This window comes from Rhinopithecus bieti, unplaced genomic scaffold (assembly GCF_001698545.2).
Source record: "Rhinopithecus bieti isolate Rb0 unplaced genomic scaffold, ASM169854v2 scaffold_12573, whole genome shotgun sequence".
NCBI lineage: Eukaryota > Metazoa > Chordata > Mammalia > Primates > Cercopithecidae > Rhinopithecus > Rhinopithecus bieti.
In genome coordinates this window covers 471,000-487,139 of record NW_016807321.1, presented here as the reverse complement: position 1 = coordinate 487,139, position 16,140 = coordinate 471,000, and the positions used below count along the sequence as shown (strand labels likewise).

Sequence of the window (16,140 nt, the reverse complement as noted above, 5' to 3'; positions counted from 1 at the left end):
CATTGCCACCATCACCACCGTCATCACCATCACCACCGCCACTGTCACCACCGCCATCACCACCACCACCATCACCACTGTCATCATCACCACCGTCACCGCCATCACTGCCACCATCACCACCGTCATCACCATCACCACCGCCACTGTCACCACCATCACCACTGTCATCACCACCGTCACCGCCATCACTGCCGCCATCACCATCACTACCGCCACTGTCACCACTGCCATCATCACCACTGTCACCACCACCACCAACCGCTCCCCTCTGGGGGCCAACAGCCCTGCAGGGCAGGCAGGCTCCTCAGACGTGCCACGCCACGTCGCCCCATCATTGTCATTGCAATTGGAGTGGTTTTCCAATACTGCAACATTGCATCAACTGGCATTGGACCTTATCTCCTAAGCTATGTTTTTGGAATGCCTTGGTGCCCAGGCACACATGTTCATGGCTCCCAGTATAAGGGAGAGAACAAAGCTTTGGAGTCCCGGACAGACCCGGGTTCAAGACACAGCTCTGCGCTTGGAGTTGCGTGGCCCTGAGAGTTACTGAACCATGTCATGTCTCCACATCAGGATGGCCTCACTTGGTCCTGAGGGTCGAGGGTCTGAGGAGCAGTGGGCATTGTGTCCTGAGGGGGTGTTCAGGGAAGTGTGTTGTACAGTCATTCAGCCAACAAATATCTGCCTGCACGTTTCACTTATGGGAAACACCTGGGAGACTCCTGAAGTCCAGGCAGGAGGGCAGGCACTGAGGACAGCAGTGAACGGGGACAGACCCTGCCCCATCCATGGGGCCGGCACTTTGGAAAGGGAGACAGACGGCAGGTGGGTGGTGAGGCGGGGACACCTCCTTGCTGTAGTGACCAGTGCCATGAGCAGGTCACAGAATAGCGCGACCTAGGCAGCCTCCCTCAGGGCCACCTGTGAGCCAAAAAGTTCAGAAAGAGGTGGCCACCGGAAGAGCAGGAACACAATGTTCCAGACTGAGGAGGAGCCCCCGTGACGGCGCTGAGGTGGGAGGGTGTGGCTGATGCAGAGAGCTGCGAGCCACGGGAAGGTGGCCTGAAAGCAAGGGCTGCCTGGTGCCCACCCCGCCTGCCTGTGCCATGGTGCCCCGATGCCAAGTTGTGCTTCAGGGAGGGGCAGGTAGCACCAGCCTCAGGCAGCGCTGGGTGGGATGGGCCTGTCAGAGCTGGTGGTGCCCCTGGCAGGATGTTGCTTGGGGCCGAGTGACCCTTGGTGGGCAGGGCAGGTTGGCGTGCTGTGCTGCGCTATGCTGTGCCTGAGGAACCTGTCCCCAGGGCCACTGGTCCCCAGAGAAGAGCTCAGTGCCTCTGAAACAGGAACCTCTCGAGGCATGCGGTGCCCCTCCTCCCCGTGTCAGTCTGCGCAGGCTCTGGAAGCCCCTTGGCCTGTGGGTGTGCAGCTGCGCTGGAGAGTGGCCCTTCCCTGCACGGCGGGCGGTGCTCGGTTTCTGGCCACAAAGGCGGTGCCTGGGCTGGTGGCCCCATGCCTGTTTTGAGGCCCCATTGTCATCTTGCAGGAAGCGAGTCACGTCCCAGCGCTGCTCCCTGGAGTTTCTGGAAGATGCCGTGGGATGTGCTCCAGCACAGAGGTACACGCCCCCGACTGCCCCGAGCTCTACAACACTCGGGCTGCCACTGACCCCTGCAGGGCCAGAGGGTCCTGGGAGGACAAGAGCGACCTGTGTCCTTTGCCTTGCAGAACCAAACACACATCTGGATCACCAAGACATAAAGGCCTGAAGAAGACCCACTTCATCAAGAACATGAGGCAGTACGACACCAGGAACAGCAGGTATAAGGCCGAGCCAGGAGCTGGCCAGGGCTGTGGTCTCCAGAGGCCCACAGGGTCCTGCCCGTGTCAGCCAAGCAATCTTCCCTCTGCTCCCAAGACTTCCGCCCGCTCCACATCCCACACCTCTAGAGGCGGACCCTCCTCCCCACCACACTCTTTGCTCCACATCAGCCAAGCACCACGGGTCCCTGGTGTCACCACAGCGAGGTCATCCTCTCTGGGCTCCCACGTGAAGGGCCACGTGTGGACGCCAGCGTCCAGCAACAGTGCTGACATGAAGGAAAATTGGAGACACAGAAACGGGCGTGGCTGTGAGATGCGTGGCGAGGAGGGCTGGGCTTTGCTGGGGGCACGGAGGAGAGGCTGCCCAAAGCTGGCGGAGGGCCGCAGCCGTGCCCAGGTGCACCCTGAGAGACTGTGTCAGGGTGTCTCAGTGTCAGGGTGTCTAGGGGGTGTTCCTGTGGCCCCGTACTCCCCTCACTGCATGTCCTGAGGTGTCCTGAGGTCCAGAGCGCTCCCTTCCTTCTGGAGTTCCCCCTGCCGGGCATCCTCCTTATGGTGACTGTGGGTCTGAACGGACCCTTCCTCCCCGTCAGTCCTATACAGCTTCCAGCAGACGTGAGTGCCAGCCCTGGCTCCCGTCATCCAAGCCAGAGAGGGGGAGAAGTTCTCCCGCTGTTGTCCCCTTGGTGAGACCCTGGGCCCAGGCAGGGCAGAGCCAGTGTCTAAGGGAGGAGAAACAGTGGCTCCTGCCTGTGCTCCCTGGCCCGGAGCCTAACTGCTCGAGCACCTTGGAAGGGAGCCTTCGGGCCAGCCTCTCTGTGGACCTGGATCAGGCCCTCTCTGGTGGCATTGAGCCCTGCACCACTGAGGACCTCTGAGGTCTGGCTTGAGGCAGCCCTTGGCCTCGCCATCCTGTCCCCTCTGGCTGCCTCTCATCTCTGAATGAGCCAAGATCCTGAGGTGAGGCCGCCAGCCCCACCCGCACTGGGTCAGGGAGGAGACTTCAGGATGTCACTGCTATGCCTGCCCACGTGCAGCCATGTCCCAGGGAGGGGCACCCTGGTAGCTCCTGTAGGGAATCCACTCTGAGAGCTTGGCGGGGCCAGGCTTAGTGGCTCTGGCCACCCGGCCTCCTGGGCCCAAGTCCCCTTGGGCAGCATGGGCAGTCTCCCAGCACCTGAATTTAGGCAGAAGGAATTTTCCATGGAAATGTCTGTAGCTCTGGAAGCAGCAGCACCTTGACCCCTGCCCCCCAGCCCCTGTCTCCCCTGACTCTGACTCTGTCCCCCTGCAGGATTGTGCTCATCTGTGCCAAGCGGTCCCTGTGTGCAGCCTTCTCAGTCCTGCCCTATGGGGAAGGCCTGCGGATCAGGTGAGTACTCAGCCCTTGCCTTGCATGCGGTATGCGTCTGGGCAGAAGGCAAGGCCTGGTCCCCACCAGGCCCAGGAGGCATCAGAGGGCTCTGCGCCCCCAGGTGAGGCTGCGTCCCCATCAGGCTGCCCCTGGGCTCATGTGAGGCTCAGCACGTCAACCTCCACCAAAGCTCCTCAGGAACCTGGGGCCGTTTCAGGTCCTCATTCTCCAGAGGGGCCGGTTTCTGTTCACGCTGTCGATGTACAGGTGGCCGGGCTATCCCACCTCCTGTGGACAGAGCCACATGGCCCTGTGACCATCCAGGCAGTTGTATCCGTGCGTAATTCAGGGAAGGAGGAAACAGCTGTGGGGTGGGGATTATGTGTAGCCCTGGCTTAAAAACAGTGGTGGAGAAACCTGACCAGGCGTGGGCACATGCACCTGGAGGGCTAGTGAAGGTGGGCACTGCCCCGGGGGCTCTACCAGCCAGTGCCTGTACTGGGGAAGCGGAGCTCAAAGACCCCCCTTCCATGAAAGCACTCCTGATGTGCACCTTCCTGGTCACACCAGTGCCGCCTTTCTTTCCCGAGGGGTTGTGCTGACATTGTTTCTGAGCGCACCTTGGGCCAGCAGACAGGTGGGCTGGGCGGCCGGAGCCTGAGTTCAGCGCAGGCCACAGCCCCTTGCCTCTCCCATGTTTGCAGTGACCTGAGGGTGGACAGCCAGAAGCAGAGGCACCCATCTGGTGGTGTCTCTGTGTCTTCCGAGATGGTCTTTGAGCTGGAAGGCGTGGAGCTGGGAGCAGATGGGAAGGTAAGAGCCTCTTTGCAGGCAGACATCCAGCGCCATCAGGGCCAGGCAGGCAGGTGGGAGCAGTCCCACACGTCAGTGCCCACAAGGCAGACATGGAGCTGTGCTTCATTCCACGTAAAACGCAAGGGTGGAGTGGATGTGGGCCCGTGCAGCCCTGAGAACACGGCCCTGGAGCCCATCAGACTCCCCCGGCAGCCTGGCCGTGCCTGAGGTCTGCTCTGCCGCACTACAGCCAGGTGCTCCTGGACACCTCCCCGCTGCAGGGTGGGGCTCGCCAACCCTCCAGCTTCTGTGCTGGTGGTCAGTGGTCTTCAGAGGCAGGGAGAACGTTACAGGCTGCAGAACCCAGATAGAGCACAGTGGTGTTCTGGAATGTTCTAGCTATGTGAGAAGCAGCGTCTGGCTCAGGTGCAGCCTCAACGGCTTGATCTGAGTTGATCCCTTCATTTTCCACACAGGGCTCCCGGCGTGTGCCTCTGGGCTTCCTGCAGCGGGAGGCAGGCAGAGCTCACTTTGCCCTCTAGTCCCAGGAAGCAGAACTGAGGCCAGATGCGTTTGCTTTTCTAGGTCGTGTCTTATGCAAAGTTCCTGTACCCCACCAACGCCCTGGTCACACACAAGAGTGACAGCCATGGCCTGCTACCCACACCTCGGCCCGGTGTCCCCCGGACTCTGCCAGGGTCAAGACATAAACCTGCCCCCACCAAATCAGCACCAGCCGGCACAGAACTAGGTAGCCCACGTGCCTTAACCACAGCCCGGAACAGGGTGGCCCGCGTGCCTTAACCATGGCCCAGGGACTGCAGCAGCACCAGCAAGCTCCTTTCAATCTGTAGCCCTCTGTGCACGATGGAGCCTGGGGAACAGGGTCAGGGGGCGGCCACTCAGGAGAGGAACAGCTCCACACTGAATTGCTGGCCCTGGGCTTGGCCTGAGCCGGGCAGTGGGGAGGAGCTGCATCCACAGATGACTCCAGGGAGGGCCCCTCCTCTCAGGACATCCTTTTCTTGGTCTAAGCCCTGGGCCCTTCGGGAGAGCAAGAACCATGACCTGGAGCCCCTCCCCCGCTTGGCCTTGTCCCGCCATGGCACCGGCCTGCCAGACCTTGGGGCTAGATGGGTACTGCTCAAGCCTCCTGGTGGGTCAGGGGCTGCCTCTCTTACAGGGAGTGACGTGGGGGACACCCTGGAGTACAACCCCAACCTCCTGGATGACCCGCAGTGGCCATGCGGCAAGCACAAGCGCGTCCTCATCTTTGCTTCGTACATGGTGAGTGCCCTCTCCTGGGGCCTGGGCACAGGCCGCTGCACACCTGTCCTCGCTCAGGGCGTGCAGGGCAGGCTGTGGGCAAAGCCGCCCCAGGGGCATGACGTGCCCCCATCCCAGATTGCAGCACCAGACAGTGGTGGTGTACAGGGCAGGCCAGGGAGCAGTGCTGGCCACTCCAGCTGGGGTCAACCTTTGCCCTTCAGCCCTCGGCACCTGGCAGCCTGGCTGTCCCCACACCAAGCATGCATGGGCTCTGGGGTTCTCTCTTGAGCCGTTCTCAGAGATTCGGGACCTCTCAAGCCACACCTTATGCATGTTTGCAAACCCAGGATGGTAAGAAATCCATTGTGGTACCGGGCAGGTGGGACCCATGGACTGTGGAAGGGGCCAGCCCAACCCTGTCCACTGTCTGTTGCAGACCACAGTGATAGAATATGTGAAGCCCTCAGACCTCAAAAAGGACATGAACGAGACCTTCAGGGAGAAGTTCCCACACGTCAAACTGACGCTGAGCAAAATCAGGAGGTGAGGACACCCTCTCAGACCATCTCATCGTCCTGGGAGGCTCTGCCAGCCTCTCCAGTTTCTGGTAGATTCTCTCTCCAGCTTGACAAGTCTAGCCGCTGCCCGTCCTCAACCCCCTCCCGCCATCTGACCAGGCCCCCAGCAGCAGCTCCCCAACCTCCACCGCCCGCCAAGCCAGGCCCCCCGCGGCCCCATCACACTTCATCCCCCCACACACCACCGGGCCTCTCAGCCAGACCCTCTCAGCAGCCCAGGATCTTTGTAAAACTCGAGCGGGACAAGGCCTCTCTTGTGCCCGGCCGCTCCCAGTGTGTGCTATTTTACTGAGCAGGTTCCGTGGCCCTTCCCCTGGCCCACAAAGCACCCCCGTCCAGGCATGCTGGGTGCTCACCAAGACCATCCACGTGCCTCTGCTCTCACATCTTGCCACACTGAGAACTCCTGTGACCAGAGGAAAGTGAGCCGAAGGCAGCAGAACTGCTGGGCTCACTTTGGACTCCTGGCCACGGCCCTGTACTGGGGGCCTGCCCTGCCTGGCCTCTGCCCCAGTGTTCCAGAGGGTGGCTCACCCCACACCCCAGCACCTCCCTTCAAGGCTTTTCCTAAAACTGCCCCTCATTAGAGGCCACTGCCCCCCACCAAGAGCAGGGCCTGTCCTCTGTGGCTCCACCCACCAGGCACAGGTGGGACCTGCTGTGGGCGCCCACCCAAGGGAGGGGGGAAGCCAAGACCCAGCCTGCCTGTCGCTGCCCTTGCACCCTGCCCTGGGCATTGCACATGGTATAGTGGAGCGTACCGCCCTGAAGGATACAGTGGTGTTTCTTGCAGCTCAAAGCCACATTGCTCGAGCCTCGTTGGTGGTGGCAGGGGGCTGCCTCCTCAGCCCCAGCCAGAGCCCCAGGGACATGGCTTCTGTCTTAACCCACAGCTTAAAGCGGGAGATGCGGAGCCTGTCGGAGGAGTGCAGCCTGGAGCCCGTGACGGTGGCCATGGCCTACGTGTACTTTGAGAAGCTGGTCCTACAGGGCAAGCTCAGCAAACAGAACCGCAAGCTGTGCGCCGGCGCCTGCGTGTTGCTGGCCGCCAAGATCAGCAGTGACCTGCGCAAGAGCGGTGTGAAGCAGCTCATTGATGTGAGTGCTGGGTTCCACAGGCGCTGCAGGCAGGGTCATGACATCCAGCCAGGGCCACTGCTGGGATGGGGCTGGCTGGGCAGGAAACGTGGAAGAGGGAAGGCTCCCATGTAACCCTTCTCTCTCCCCTGCAGAAGTTAGAAGAAAGGTTTCGATTCAACAGGCGTGACCTCATCGGGTTTGAGTTCACAGTGCTCGTGGCCTTGGAGCTGGCCCTGTATCTTCCCGAGAACCAAGTGTTACCTCATTACAGGCGCCTCACCCAGCAGTTCTAGCAGAGGCTCCACAGAAGGCTCAGGGCACCGGGGTGCACTTGCCAGCCAGGGAGGTGTCTCACTGAAGCCCCGCGCTGCCTCCTGCCAGTGCCCCCAGCACCCGCCAACAGGAGGCACCTGGCCTCCGCTGGTACAGCTCTCCTGTTTGCATCTTTGCTGTTTCCTTGGAAAGTGACGTCGCTTTCATCCCCAAATGCACTGTCCCTCCAAGGAGATTTCCGAGAATTCGCCTGGATTTTTACGTAACTAAATGTGGGGTTTTGTTATTGGTATTTTTTTCACGTGCCTCAGACCAGCCTGGCACCAGGATGTTTGTTCACGGCGTGTAGCAGTGAGCCGGCTGCAGTGTCTCTCCCCACGCCTCGCCTTCTGTAAACCACCGCAGCCACCACAGCGTTGGGGTGGAGATCTGGGTTTCTAGACCTCACTGAACACACTGAAATGGCTGAGTTTAACTTATTTAGGCATTCATCGTGGAGATTTGGTTTTTCGGGTGTGGATTCCTCAGCAGCATCTCCCAACATCGACTGTGCTGCTGGCTCCCTCAGCCACCGAAGCTGAGTTCCTCGAGAGCTTTCTCCGCCCACCTCACTGCATCCCAAATGGAGCTTTTGGTGTCCAGTTAAACTAGCGGGAGCAGTCTCCTGATTTATCTTGATCTCATTCTTGGACTCTTGGTCCTCTGTTCTTCAAACATCGTGTCACTGTGAAATCCTGACGCCTTTGTGTCCTACAGACCAACGGTGCAACAGACAGCTGCCCATCCCATGCCATGCTCTACCCTCTGCCTCTCACCAGGAGACACTCTGGGCCTCCAGGACAATCGCTGCTTGCCGGCTCTTATTTTTCTAAGCAATATTGTGGAGAAAAATAACGTACTTATTGGGATTTGGTTTTTGGGTCTTTTTTTTTAAGGGAACAAAAAATGGTTAAATGAGGTCTGCTAAAGTTGACCTGAAAACACACTTGAGCCTCAGGCAGGAGGGCACTGACCACACCCCACACAACCTCCAAGGGTCAGTGCATCAGTCTTTTTCTTCTGAGGCAGGAAACAGGTGCTGTCTTGGCCACCTCAGCCAGGGCAGCCCACCATGCTAAAAGGACTCCAAGTGGTGGTCAATGTCCCTTCTGTGCAGGGCCCCATCTCTAGCTTTTCCACATCTGTCTGAAGTTGTTGCAACAAATTTTACATGGTCCAGCACTCCAGCTAGCTGCCTCATCAAAACACTGAATAACCAAGGACTGCTGAGTTTTTCTTCATGGGTCAGCTGGTCTCAAAACTGGCCACTGCCTCAGCCACCAAGCTTTTTCCTACCACTACTTTAAACCTCCCTGGCCCTGGAAGGACTCTGGGATGACTTTGTCTCTAGCCCATTACAATACATTCTATGCTATTTGCACAGACTGGTGCTTCTGCAGAAAGGGGATGCCAATTCTGGTGATCACAGAACTCTACCAGCAACTCCACCTGATCCCAGCAGTGGTGCAGGACAGCTGCCAGCACCCACCTGGCCCTCCTTTTCCACAGCCACTCACTGGGGTTGAGACCCAGAGATGGCTGGTGTGTAGGAGAGACTGCAGGATGAGGACAAACCAAAGCCTTTGCCCTTATTTACTGTGGAGCATCCCCTTCCATCAAGCAGCCCTCAGGCCAAGGATGACCCCCTGGAACCCAACGTGCACCCAGAGGGGACTCGACTTCCAAGCTGCTCCCCCATGCTGGGTCCCAGGCAGCTTTCCTCTGAAAAGCAACCTCTCCTGCCACCCAGATCCCATCTCAAGAGCTCACCCATGTAATGAGCATGTAAGGGACTGACTTCCTAATAACTGTTCCAGTTTACAACCTGCCCTCCAGGGACACACGTCTCCATTGTTCTTTCTACACATGAAAGCAAGAAATGGCTGATAAGCACAGTAATTTAAGTTTGTGTATTTATGTAGTGAAAGTTATTAACCAAACCGGTCTATGTGAAGTGTGAAGCCTTCCCTTCAGTATGTCCATTGTCATGATGCCAAGAGCTGCCACTGTGTGGTATTTGAGGATTATTGCAACAAAGCCAGTAGTTAAACCAAACTACACTATCAGCGTGTCATCCCCTAGAACACATCCAGGTGTCGGGAGCTGAGGTGTTCAGCTGGGCTGTGACTCGACAAAACCAGGCCTGGTGCTGCTTCCACGTCGGTAGCAGTTGTGGATGTCAATGTGCATAAGCAAGTCTCTGACCTCAGAACATTTGAGTCATTTTATCTTAGATGTTTCTAAATGGATAATGTATCCTTTAAACCTCGGTTTTGCAATATGTTTCACAGCTTGTCTCCTTTCAACTAACTGGGTACCCTACCCCACCCTTGTCACCCATTGACAGCAAAACTTCAACCCTGAGCCTTCAGACACAGAATGAACCTGCACAGGTAGGTTTTCACTATTTATTTATGACAAATATTCCACTTCCATGATTTTCTCCAGTCAAAAGTTCCTAGAACCAGGGGAAAAGGACAATGTTAAGACCACGCCTCTGGAGCAGCCCTAGTCCACTCACTCTGCCCAAATGTGAGCCCCCAACCTTACTTTGAGACGATGCCGTCGGCCTTGGCCAATCGGAGAATGGAATCATCTGACTCACCCTTAAGGAAAAAAAGCACACTAAGAATATTTCCACTCCGGCTGCTTGAAATGACAGAAGGTCAGCTGCACCACCCGCCCATGTCTCTCCCTCGCTGAGCGAATGGAAACAGGCGCAGAAGGGGAGCCACCTCTCCCGAGGGGCAGCCTCCAGCCTGACTATGGCGTGAGATGGGGGGGAACCTCCTAGTGGGAGGCAGGGTCTGCTGCCTGAGTGTTTTCTCAGAGCACCCCTCTTCCACCCCCAAGCAGCAGCAGGCAGCCAGCCCAGCTGACTCAAACTACTCTGCCAACAAATCTACTCAAGCACCATCACATACTAAAATGCGCAGGGTAAAGTCCACGATGTCCCGAAGTGATGAGCAAAGCCCAGGGAACACTCACCATCCTACGAATGGCCCCGCAGATAGCGTAAGTTTTAAACTGGCCGTTAAACCTGCCTGTGACCTTGTCAACCTAGAAAGAGAAAAAGGGTCAGAAACCACTCCCCCAAGTTTGGGAAACACCAATCCTCAAAGCCAGTCTCCGCCTGTACGTTCACCCTAGGGGCTCCTCCACAACGGCACATACATCCCAACCTTCCCGCCTCCCGGGCTCCCAGCTCACCTCGGCCACGTTCATCTGGATGGATGCGTGGTCCTTGGCACCGATGATGCGGTTGCTAGCGGAGCTGTGGAGAAAGGGAGCAGTGAGCAGAAGGGACATGGGGGGTAAAAATGAAAGCGGGCACGCGGAGGGTTGGTAGGGTCTGCATGGAAAAGAGGAACGTCCGGGAAAGGATACGTGAGGGACGTGGCGGGGTAAGGGCAGGAGGGGTGTGGGTGGACAAGGGCAGGCGCGGGGACGCGGTGGTTAGGTAAAAACGGAAGAGGGGCATGTGGGGGGGCGCTCACCATTTCCGCGGCACGTACAGGTCCACGAACTCGCCGGCGTCGTTCTGCATCTCAAGGCTGAGCCTGCGGAGTCACCGCGCGGCGCCGTGAGGACGGCCGGAACCGTGCCCCGGCTCCCGGCGCAAACCCGCCCCTAGGATCACGGCCGCAGCCGCACACCGCGCCCCGCACCCCGTCCCCCGCGTCCAAGTCCCCGCTTCCGCCCCAGCCCCAGCCCCGAGCCCGAAGCCAGCGCCGAACGCCACACCTGCTGCCACCACACCGCGCGCGAGAGAAAAAGGAAGCAGCTAGTTACCCGGCAGAAATATCGGCGGGCAAGGCGGGGCCTCGGCGAGCGCTTCCGGGTCACGCCTCCACAGCGCGTCTGCGCGGTGCGTTCTTGCCGGCGACGCCCTGACGCACTTCCGCTTCCGGCGGAGGAGGCTTTAGGATCCGCCCTACTGACCGTGGGGCGCGGGGCGTCGTTGGGGGTGGTCGGCCTGTGTGGCGTCTTAGCCTATCCCGTGGGTTGTGCCCCACGGACGCAGTCGACCCCTGTGAGCGCCTCGGGAGCCCCGAATGAGCAGCTAGGAGAAGGGGCGGGGACTGAGCCTCGCTGACCGCTGCCGACCGGGCCAGAGATACGGGGTACCCCCCATAGTGCGCCTCCAGCCCCCCGGTCCCTTAACCCTGCGGCCACCTGGGGCGTGGGGCGGTGCTCCTGCCCAGGCACGGAGTCTATGCGAGCGGAGGCCTGCTCCCGTGGTGCCTGCTATTCACACTCCCTCGAGCCGGTGGGCGAAGGACACCCGCAGGATCTCGGCAGAAGAGAAATTCAGACAGTTCCTGAGGGTAGGAAAAGGTCCCGGCCCACCGCGGGGTCAGAAGCACCCGACCGCTCTGCCATCCCGTGTTTCACTAGTCAGACCCTCAGGGCAGGGCATGGGAAGCAGAATGCAAACCGGGGCACCGTTTCCCTGAAGCATTTTGGCCGCATTTGTCATAGTGCTAGAGGTGCATACTCTTGGACCCCGCAAACCCGCTCCTGGGAATTTGCTCCAAGGAAGTAAAGAAGATACAAAGATGGACCCACGAAGTGTGGTCGTTGGTTGTGGGTGGGTTCTTGAGGAAGGCCTTGTTAGCAGCCTGAACCTGTTGCCAGGAGACGCTCCAAGCCGCAGACGGAAGGAGCAGCGGGGCCTATGTTGGGTTCTTCTCTGGGCGGGGGACATGATCCTAAGATATAGAACTAGCCTCAGAAAACTAAGGCCCAATGGCCGGGCGCGGTGGCTCACGCCTGTAATCCCAGCACTCTGGGAGGCGGAGGTGAGTGGATTACCTGAGGTCGGGAGTTGGAGACCTGCCTGGGCGACATGGTGAAACCCCGTCTCTACTAAAAATACAAAAAATCAGCTGGGCGTGGTGGTGGGCGTCTGTAATCCCATCTACTCGGGAGGCTGAGGCAGGAAAATTGCTTGAACCCGGGAGGCAGAGGTTGCAGTGAGCCAAGATTGCACCACTGCACTCCAGCCTGGAGAACAAGAGTGAAACTCCGCCTCAGAAAAAAACAAGGCAAAAGCAGGGAAGGGGCCTGGCCAAGACTAGTGGCAGAACTAGGGCCAAACCCTACAGCCCTCTCCCTGTCCCAACCCCTCCCAATTTCCCCATCCCATTCCTCCGTGCAGCAGTATTGACTGAGAAGTGCTGATGTCATGCTCATTCCTGGTGCCAAGGGTCCGTTAATGGAGAAAACAGAAATCCCAGACTGTGACACTAACATCTCAGAGTCGCCCCTACACCACCTTTGTGGGAGTGTGTGTGGCAGTCCCTCACTTAAATGTCCACTTGGAACTTTGTCTTCCAGATGAGACAAGACCCCACAAGGACAGGCTCAGGACCACGAACATCCTACCTCTCCTATAGCAGCCCCATAGGCTAAGCCACAGGAGCCTCCAGAAACAGCTGGTGCCCCCACCACCGCTTTGCCTGGACAACCCTACTCCACACTGAGCTCCAAGTCTCAGCTCCCACATTCTTTCGCTGACCCAAGCCCATGTCAGCTTATATGGTTAAGGGCTCTCAGAGAACCCACTTCTCATGACAATCTGCTTGTCATTAGACACTGATTTGTGGAACTGTTTGGCATCTTCCCTGTGACCTGGGGCTGCTGGAGCTGTGCTCCCGTGGGGCTGCACACAGTAGGCACGCTGGACGCAGGATTAAGTGAAGGCACCAAGGATCCCTGACACAGCACTGTCCGAGTCAGGCCAATTTCATTCCGACTGTGGGAAGGTGTAACATCTGGACCTGGTTGGAACTGAGGCTGCAAGTTCTGTCTGGCTTGGAAACCACGTATTCATGTGGGCAGTGTGTCTGCTGTTGCTTCCACTGAACTCCAGCAACCAGGCGTCAGAAGTGAGGTCACTGAGGCAGTTGTCTTTCAGGAAGGCCACTCTGTGCAGGCAGCCTGAGATGTGTGCTCTTTCCAGACCCTCAGCGTGTGCACGGAGATGTCTTGATGTTTGCAGCTGGAAATCTGCACAACTGACCTTCCCATCTATGTCTGTGTGTGGGTTGCCCAGCGAGGCCTGGGGGGTTAAGAGATTCTCTCCAGCTGAAAAGCCAGAGACAGGGGCAGCCAGAGGACTAGAAGGGACAGAATAGCAGAAGGAACTCCAGAGGTCTGCAGAGGGTCTTCCTTGAGTGGTCAGGAGAGTACTGTCAGTACATTTCCTAGAGGCTGGGGAAAAAAACATCCAGAAAGATTATTCAGTGCTTACACGGGACTGGAAATAGTACTTGCTTTCCTCAACTTTTCCAAACTCACAATCACAAGACATTGGATGGAGTACTCAGAAAGGTCTTGCCTCAGTCATGGGGAATAATTATCCCTGCCCTGAATGTTTCCCAGGTCCCACCTAAGAAATCATAAAGGCAGGGAGGCCGGGCGCGGTCGCTCAAGCCTGTAATCCCAGCACTTTGGGAGGCCGAGACGGGCGGATCACGAGGTCAGGAGATCGAGACCATCCTGGCTAACACGGTGAAACCCCGTCTCTACTAAAAAATACAAAAAACTAGCCGGGCGAGGTGGCGGGCGCCTGTAGTCCCAGCTACTGGGGAGGCTGAGACAGGAGAATGGCATAAACCCGGGAGGTGGAGCTTGCAGTGAGCTGAGATCTGGCCACTGCACTCCAGCCCGGGTGACAGAGCGAGACTCCGTCTCAAAAAAAAAAAAAAAAAAAAATCATAAAGGCAAGACCTGAAAGAATCAGACTGCTTCCAAGTCATTTAATTGCATCCCAGAAAAAAAGCTGAAGAATATTCACAGGAATACAGTAGTATCAAGCACTCAGTAAGGTAAAACTCACATTGTGGCATCCAGTCAAAGACTGCCAGGCATTTAAAGAAGCAGAAAAATATGGCCTGTAATGAAAAAAAAAAGCAATCAATGGAAATTGTTCCAGAACTAAAACAGATGCTAGAATTAGCAGATAAGGCCATTATTGTAACAGTTTTTATATAACACTCTCCATACAGTGAAAAAAAATTTAGCAGAGAAGTAAAAAAGATCCAGGGCCGGGCATGGTGCTTCAGAAGCCTGTAATCCCAGCACTTTGGGAGGCCCAGGCAGGTGGATCACCTGAGGTCAGGCGTTCAAGACCAGCCTGACTAGCCAGGTGAAACCCCATCTCTAGTAAAACTACAAAAATGAGCTGGGCGTGGTGGTGTGGACCTGTAATCTCAGCTAGACTCAGGAGGCTGAGGCAGGAGAATCGCTTGAACCTGGGAGGCAGAGGTTGCAGTGAGCCGAGATGGTGCCATTGTACTCCAGCCTGGACAACAAGAGCAAAACTCCATCTCAAAAAAAAAGGATCCCACTTATGGTAATAGATACGAATTTCCTCAGCTGCTGCTAAAGTGGGGAGCAGGGAAGCCAAGGCTGTGCTGGGGTGAGGTCGCCCAGGCTGGAGTGCAGTGGCCGGATCTCAGCTCACTGCAAGCTCCGCCGCCCGGGTTTACGCCATTCTCCTGCCTCAGCCTCCGAGTAGCTGGGACTACAGGCGCCCGCCACCTTGCCCGGCTAGTTTCTTGTATTTTTTAGTAGAGACGGGGTTTCACCGTGTTAGCCAGGATGGTCTCGATCTCCTGACCTCGTGATCCGCCCGCCTCAGCCTCCCAAAGTGCTGGGATTACAGGCTTGAGCCACCGCACCCGGCCGAGGCCCTCATTTCATCCCGCACTTAGCACCGCAGCTAGCAGCCCCGCAAGCCCATATCTTGGTCTCTATCCAAGCTTACCTGCATCTACGCAGCCCTCATCCTGCATGACAGTGAAGTGACTGTCACAGAGGACAGGATGAATGCCCTCACCGAAGCAGCTAGTGTAAATGTCGAACCTTTCTGGCCTGGCCAGTGTCACCATCAGGAATCTCACTGGCAGTGGGGGACTGTTGAGCCTGCTCCAGCGTTGGTGCTGCCCCAGCAGGAGGTCCTGTCTCTTCCACCACAGCTGCCTGAGCTCAGGAGAAGAAAAGAGAAGGAAAGAAGAATCTAAGGTGTCTGTTGAGGACATGGGCTTTTGTCTTTCTCGCTAAACTTCTTTTGAAACATGTTCAATAATAAGTTGCACTCTAAAAAACTAACAGATGTGACAACTACAATATGAATACAAAAATATAAATGGTACAATAAAAATATATACTATAGAAATGTATAAATGTTTATTAAAAATACAATTTAAAAAAAAAAGCCTGTAATCCCGACATTTTGGGAGGCTGAGGTGGGCAGATCACCTGAGGTCAGGAGTTCAAGACCAGCCTGGCCAACATAGTGAAACCCCATCTCTACTAAAAATACAAAAATTAGCCGGGTGTGGTGGTGCATCCCTATAATGCCAGCTACTCGGGCGGCTGAGGCAGGAGAATCACTTGAACCCAGGAGGCAGAGGTTGCAGTGAGCCAAGATCATGCCACTGCACTCCAGCCTGGGTGGCAGAGTGAGACTGGAAAAAAACCCACTTCTGTATACTAGGGAATTTGACAAAGCTGCATACATGCATGTCCAGGACAGGACGAATGCTCTATACATTCAGTGCAAGCAGGAAGTAAAAGTGGAGCAGAATTCTGAATGGCATGCTCAGCCAGCTGTGGTGGCACACACCTATCATTCCAGCTACTCCGGAGGCTCAGGTGGGAGAACTGCTTGAACCCAGGAAGCAGAGGTTGCAGTGAGCCAAGATCACACCATTGCACTCCAGTCTGGGCAAGAGTGAGACTCCATCTCAAAATTTTAAAAAAGGCAAGCTGGCCGGGCACGGTGGCTCAAGCCTGTAATCCCAGCACTTTGGGAGGCCGAGACAGGCGGATCACGAGGTCAGGAGATCGAGACCATCCTGGCTAACACGGTGAAACCCCGTCTCTACTAAAAAAATACAAAAATCTAGCTGGGCG

At 56.9% G+C, this 16,140-nt stretch overlaps 2 protein-coding genes across 2 annotated transcripts in view; one reads left to right on the top strand and one right to left on the bottom strand.

Moving 5' to 3' along the window:
- Nucleotides 1–9,496, top strand: part of CABLES2 (Cdk5 and Abl enzyme substrate 2) — an 18,806-nt gene extending 9,310 nt beyond the window's left edge. The window contains exons 2-10 of the mRNA XM_017881192.1: nt 1,550–1,621; nt 1,732–1,824; nt 3,122–3,199; nt 3,886–3,994; nt 4,562–4,727; nt 5,160–5,263; nt 5,682–5,788; nt 6,717–6,921; nt 7,056–9,496. Coding sequence (XP_017736681.1) covers nt 1,796–1,824; nt 3,122–3,199; nt 3,886–3,994; nt 4,562–4,727; nt 5,160–5,263; nt 5,682–5,788; nt 6,717–6,921; nt 7,056–7,196 — 939 coding nt within the window. The 5' untranslated portion in view covers nt 1,550–1,621; nt 1,732–1,795 and the 3' untranslated portion in view covers nt 7,197–9,496. The remainder of the gene's footprint in view (nt 1–1,549; nt 1,622–1,731; nt 1,825–3,121; nt 3,200–3,885; nt 3,995–4,561; nt 4,728–5,159; nt 5,264–5,681; nt 5,789–6,716; nt 6,922–7,055) is intronic.
- A 113-nt stretch (nt 9,497–9,609) lies between these two features.
- RPS21 (ribosomal protein S21) lies at nt 9,610–11,023 on the bottom strand. The gene is made up of 6 exons (XM_017881193.1): nt 10,960–11,023; nt 10,713–10,775; nt 10,426–10,489; nt 10,204–10,275; nt 9,766–9,821; nt 9,610–9,673 (listed from the first exon to the last, which is right to left on the bottom strand). The coding sequence occupies exons 2-6, from the start codon at nt 10,760–10,762 to the stop codon at nt 9,664–9,666; spliced, it is 252 nt and encodes an 83-aa protein (XP_017736682.1). The 5' UTR covers nt 10,763–10,775; nt 10,960–11,023; the 3' UTR covers nt 9,610–9,663.
- Between the last annotated feature and the right edge of the window lie 5,117 nt (nt 11,024–16,140).

What these genes read in the sequence shown, in the direction of transcription:
- RPS21 (XM_017881193.1), bottom strand. Translation starts at nt 10,762, where the DNA reads ATGCAGAACGACGCCGGCGAGTTCGTGGACCTGTACGTGCCGCGGAAA. An exon ending in TCCAGATGAACGTGGCCGAG is followed by an intron (nt 10,276 to 10,425) that starts GTGAGCTGGGAG and finishes TTCTCTTTCTAG; the next exon opens with GTTGACAAGGTCACAGGCAG. An exon ending in GCGGGGCCATTCGTAGGATG is followed by an intron (nt 9,822 to 10,203) that starts GTGAGTGTTCCC and finishes TTTTTCCTTAAG; the next exon opens with GGTGAGTCAGATGATTCCAT.